General features: G+C 40.3%; 1 protein-coding gene across 2 annotated transcripts in view; it reads left to right on the top strand.

Annotated features, from left to right (window-relative positions):
* The window catches only part of LOC133415481 (small ubiquitin-related modifier 2), a 12,915-nt gene extending 8,128 nt beyond the window's left edge, over positions 1-4,787 (top strand). The window contains exons 3-4 of one of the 2 annotated variants that reach the window (XM_061701585.1): positions 1,141-1,212; positions 4,057-4,787. In XM_061701585.1, the coding sequence (XP_061557569.1) occupies positions 1,141-1,212; positions 4,057-4,119 (135 nt within the window). In that variant the 3' untranslated portion in view covers positions 4,120-4,787. The remainder of the gene's footprint in view (positions 1-1,140; positions 1,213-4,056) is intronic. The other variant, XM_061701586.1, reaches the window with a different exon arrangement.
* Positions 4,788-6,000: the final 1,213 nt, after the last annotated feature.

Genomic DNA, 6,000 nt, shown 5'->3' with positions numbered 1-6,000 from the left:
TTATTTTATTTTTTCTCCTAGATCTTGCTGTAATGCAGCTCATGTTGTGGTCTCTTTCTTAAAACTAACTGCTCAAGCCTTCGTCTCTTTGTTTAAACTCGCAGTTCAAGCGCTTTCATGTCTTTCTTCAACAAACCGACAAATTCCTGATGACATAATCTCTCTATGCGACAGTCATTTCAACCCTAAAATAGGGAAAACGGGCACAGTACCCCCAAAAAATATTTAATTCCTCAGCGAAGTACATGCATTGCAATATTACAATCATGAACTTAAGACAAGGGCGTGCAAAATCCTCTCGGACCCTCCGCACCCCCGGTCACCAGCTCTTCCAGCTCCTTCCCTCAGGTAGGCGCTGCCGATCAATGCAAACTAGAACTAGTAGACATTGCAACAGCTTCTTCCCTCTTGCGATCAACTTCTTAAACACCTAACCTATAATTCCATTACAACAAGCTGGCAATTTTTTGACTTGAGTTCGTTGTCACATTTCTGTGGGGCCAATTATGTATGACTCATGCACTCACTGTAGTTGTCTCGCCATGCTGCACTATTTGCATATACTGGCCACTCGTGCCAGAGTAGCATCTGCTCCATTTGCACACTGATTGAGGAGTATCTGGAACATTTGCACAACCAACATTGTCCCAGATGATCGCGCTACTCGTCACTTTAAAGCGCATACAGTCCTTGAAGTCTCAGCGCCCCTTTGCACGATGGTCATTGCACCGGACTATTGCAATATTAGCCATTCGAACTGCTCTAAGTGCTAGAGGACTCTGCATCTTTTTGCACAATTGTTTTTTGTCAATGTCGTTATGTCTCCAAAGTGTTCTGTCAATTGACTGTCTGTTGTACTAGAGCGGCTCCAACTACGGGAGACAAATTCCTTGTGTGTTTTGGACATACTTGGCAAATAAAGAGGTTTCTGATTAAATTCACTGACTGTTACACGGGGTCTGTAACAGATTAGTGGCATTTGTATTCATTTCAATTGGGAAAGATGATATGAGATAAGTGAACATTTTGAGTTACAAACGTGGTCACGGAACGAATTAAACTCGTATCTCAGTTCACCACTGTATCTAAATTCAGGAAGTAGGCCAACAACTGTGTGTGTGTGTGTGGTTTTTTTTCCAGGGACTGTCCATGAGGCAAATCCGGTTCAGATTTGATGGACAGCCAATAAATGAGACAGACACACCGTCACAGGTAAGGTTAAGATCGTGACAAAAAAAGGTCATTCAGAAAGAAAGTGGGATCTGATAATGTGCACCCTTCATATCAAAGCGATTTGCTCTGGATGCTTTCACAGCTTTCGTGTCAAGTCTTGGTCAAATGTTGTCCAGAAATTCATGCATTCTTTGCAATGTTCCCTCACGAGGGCACTTAACTGAGTATTTCATGATTTGATGCACACTTTTTCCCCATGGACAAAATGTCTTTCCAAGCAAGACTCATGATTTGCAAACATGCTCAATCTCAGATATTCTTAAACGGACAAAAGTGGTTTTGTTGACAAGTAGGGCATGGGACAAGAAGGTTTTGAATTATAGTGCACATCAAGGCAATAGTTTTACTTCCAGCGTTTTTGATGAACTTCTTAAAGATTAATGGAAGAATACCTTTTCTCCATAAATATAATCTGTTTACTGATACTCAACTGCAGTGATTGTCCTGGCTTTATTGGGGGCAAGATACTAATTAGAGCAGTGCTTCCCAAACATTTTTTGCAGCGCCCCCCTTTTGGAGATGGGCTTGCTTTGTGCTGCAGATGTTTTCTAATCGTGGACACAACTATGAGACAGCCACTTGAAGTTAATTTTCAATGTCCAGCTTTGACCTGTATTTGGTCTTGATTGAGGCAACTGCAAAAAAACCCGATCTCGCACAAGTAGGATGTGGCGAAAGGCAGCAGTGTGGCCATGGCTCTCCTGCCAAGCAGTGAGTAGTAGTAGAGAAGGATTTTACGTTCTCAAAGGAATCTATATTCCCATCTTTCACTCGCTGCTCCCACATCTCTAGTTTTCTAGTAAACGAAAACACCGGGTGTGGAAGGTGTGTGTTGGTACCCTGGATCTGCAGATTTAGTTCAATGAGTTTTTGAAAGATGTCACTGAGGTATGCGAGTTTCATGACGAAGTTGTTGTCTCAAAACTTGTGGGTAAGATCATTACCCTCCTCCTCCAAGAATACTCGGATCTCATGCCGCAGTTCAAACACCTACCCAACAAAATGGACGAGCTTCATCTTCTGATAAAGACCAGTAAAGACTTCAGACGTTCCGCCGCCATGTGCTTTACGGAGACTTGGCTTTGTGACGCTGTACCCGTTGGCGCCATCATGCTTCCCGGCCTCCATCTTCACAGGGCAGACCGCGACGTGGAATCATCGGGGGAAATAAAAGGCGGCGTGATATGCTTCTATAGCAACGAAAAATGTAAGGCCGTCACGGAGCTCAGCACACACTGCAGCCCGCATTTGGAGTCGCTGTTTTTGAATTTTAAGCCATTCTACTCGCCTTGCGAGTTCGCATCATTCATTCTGGCTGGTGTATACATTCCGCCTCAAGCTACCACGAATGCCGCACTGCTAACGCTCGCCGAACAAGTAAACAAAATTGGGGGGGGGGAAAAACACCCGGACTCACCCCTCATTATTCTCTGGGACTTTAACAAAGCTAAACTCAACACCCAGCCAATTTGAGAAAGAAAACAAATCCAAGACTTGGAAAGCAGATACACATGAAACCCATCGTGTTCGCTAAAACAATCAGAGATAGTGGAGAGCGGAACCACCCCCTCTGATTGGCTGTGGTCGTGTGCGTTGCGTGCGTGTGTTTGAAACGTGGGCGCTAGCATTCTTGAAGTTAAGTTTTCCGACGACTTGCATGTAGGTGTACAATTACAGAAAGTTGAGCGGCATAAATGAAATTAGTTCCAAAGCCTATCATGGTACACGGCCATCCCTTAATACCAACAAGCTGATATATCAAGTTTGTATTATGCTGGTGCACCCAAGGAAAAAAAAGTTGGGCGCACCAGTGCAACCAGCTCAAAAAGTTATTCTAGAGCCCTGTATTAATGGTAAAGACAGCTTGAGTGACAAAGAAGGACTGTTTAAAAAAAAGAATATTTATTTAAAAAAAAAAAAAAAAAAAACTGAAGACACGAAGATGCATTTGTGTGAGTTTCTTGGAGAAGTAATTTTTTTTTTTTTTTTTTTTTAATTGATGTTCATGCTGTGGTTAAAACAAAAAATTAGAAGTAATTATTGTGTACTTTTTCTTCTTACTCTGGTTATTTTTTGGAGAATTACTTTTACTTGTGTCACATAATTGTCAAGTAACAGTACTATCACTTGAGTACAATGTTTGGCTACTCTGCCCACCTCTGGAGAGGACATCCTCGATTGCTACTCTTACATTTAGGCAACATTTTTGCTCATTAGATCAGCCAGTGTCGTATTTGTTGCACTGGTCTTTTGTATTTTCGCGTTGAGGCGCTGCAGTTTAGTCAATTCTTTTTCCAGAATGAGAGTTCTTAAAGAGGAGGATGCTATTCACGTGGCACAGCTTGAAGCAGGCCTCAGGTGCTTAATTTACAATGTTTTTTCGACACCTTTTTCATGCCTTTGGTGCTTGCATGTCTGAATGTTTGATTCTCTTTTGTTTTGTGTGTCAGTTTTCCAGTAAACCAACTGGGAGTGACAAATAAACATCTTGAAGCAAGCACGATGTGCCTCTTATTTTGAGAACTGTGTATGCGAGTCTTCTCAGTTCCTCAAAGTTATACGGTGGTCTCCCATTTCTTGACAGTGAGAGATGAGAACAGCCACTAAGAAATACTTTAAAAAGTGTTTAGCGCATATTTTCGCCGATTTCAAAGACTAAACTTCAGCTTTACAGATGCCATGTCTGCTCGCCTGTGTGGTACCATATGATTTAATAAAAACAGAACATCCTTGAAAGCAAATATAACAAAAGTGCCATAGGTTTCTGACAAGTTGAAACAAATTAAAATCATTTCTATAATTGTTCCTGTTCTTTTTTTACAGTTGGAAATGGAAGATGAAGACACGATTGACGTGTTTCAACAACAGACAGGAGGAGTGATTTAATCAACCGTCCCCACGTCATCTTTCCTCATTTAAGAGAACCGCAGCCTGGGATATACATGATTTACGTCTCACCCTATTGAGGTTTAAATGACTCTGCTGTACAGTATTTTCAATATTTTCCCTGTTACTTCTGTACTTTTTGTACATAAACCAATCCACATCGATTTTTAGGTTTTAGGTCGTCAAAATTGGACTCATTCTAGAATGAGAAATATTGTGACTTTTCCAATCGCCAGGCTGGGTCAAGAGTTTTGCTCGTAAATTGGTTCTAAAGGTGTGCTATTTTGAAATTGATTGTGATGTTCACAATACTTAAAGAATGTGGTCACAAGGGGCCAAACCACCCGTAAAATTGATCTGTGTGATCAGATCACTCTTGTGTGTCATGCATGATCTGACTACTCAGAACACATTAATACATGTCAGGGCTCTATCAAACTGTTGAAATGGGCCTGAAATCTCATTTAGTGACCACATGAAAATAATTCGATTTTTACCTTTATATGGTGGCGATTGTGTGGACAATACCTTTTGATTAATCCATTAACCAGACCAAAAGTCATATTTTGGGAAGGAGGAGGATATCTTGCCACCATACAAAGAATCTGTTTTGTCTATTAAGATACCTGATTAAATAAAGCTATTGTTGTTTTTTTCCAATACTCTTATTTTGTGATCCTCTCCAGTGTGATTGTCTTCTTGTTCTCATTTATACTTATTGCCCCCCACCTTCTCATTTGTAACACGCTAAGCGATAATACATAGTCCCCTATTAAAATCAACTTGGGATGTTGTGTTAAAGGTAAATAAGAACAAAATACGATTGGCAAATCCTTTTCAACCTACTGTCCTGCTCACCGTTATTGGCGCCACCTCATTTTTATTTTATTTTTTGCATAACCTGTATAATGTCTTCAGAAATAAATGTGCTGCAATATTATAAATAAATGTGATTCTTAATATTTGGTTCCAGCTCTTTGGCAGCGATGACAGATGTTTCTTTTATCCATCTATAAGCATTTTGGACTTCACCGGTGGTGTTTTCTCCCACTCTTCCTTTGCAATTTGTTCAAGCTATTGAACATTTGCAGGGTTCTTTTCCCCATTGTGCCATGCCTGTGCATTGCCAGAAAGCTCTGGTTTGGGTTCATCTGTCCATAAAATGTTGTTTCATCATTTACTCTTTTCTATCAAACACAAGTTCTCTATAGAAAAAAAAAGTTGCTTCACTTGATTCATTTTTTTTCCAAGAGATATTCCATATTTAGTACTTAAACCTAATAGGTGCCAATAATGGTGACCAGGACTGTACGTTCAAACTGATGCATATAACTTTGTTGTTGTTTTTTTGGGTGGGGGGAACTTTTATTGTCAAACAATACAAAATCATAATAGTATATAACATTGTCTTGAGATTGTTCATTCATTCAAAATTGGGTGGTGGTGGTGGTGTTTAACCATATTCTCATTTTGAATTTGATGCCTGCAACATGATCCACAAAAGCTAGGACAAAACAAAAACATCTGTTTTGAACATTCCACAGCTGGGCAGGTTAATTGGAAACAGGTGAGTTGCATGTTTGGGTATAAAAGGAACACCCCTATAAGACTCCGTTATTTAAAAGCAAGGATGGGGCAAGTTTCACTACTTTGTGAAAACCTGCGCAAATAGTCCCAACAGTTTAAGCATCTTTTTTAATTGCAAGGGATTTAGGGATTGCATCATCTACGGTCCATTATGTGACCAGACGAGTCAGAGAATGCGGAGGAATCACTACATAAGCGGCAAGGCCGAAAACCCAGCAATGAATTCTTGTTACCACCAATTCCTCAGCATTGTGTAAAGGATATTACCACACGGGCTCAGGAAAAGTTAAGAAA

This window comes from Phycodurus eques, chromosome 16 (assembly GCF_024500275.1).
Source record: "Phycodurus eques isolate BA_2022a chromosome 16, UOR_Pequ_1.1, whole genome shotgun sequence".
Lineage (NCBI taxonomy): Eukaryota > Metazoa > Chordata > Actinopteri > Syngnathiformes > Syngnathidae > Phycodurus > Phycodurus eques.
Note: the sequence above shows the minus strand (reverse complement) of the source record. Positions and strands in the feature narration are given on the sequence as shown.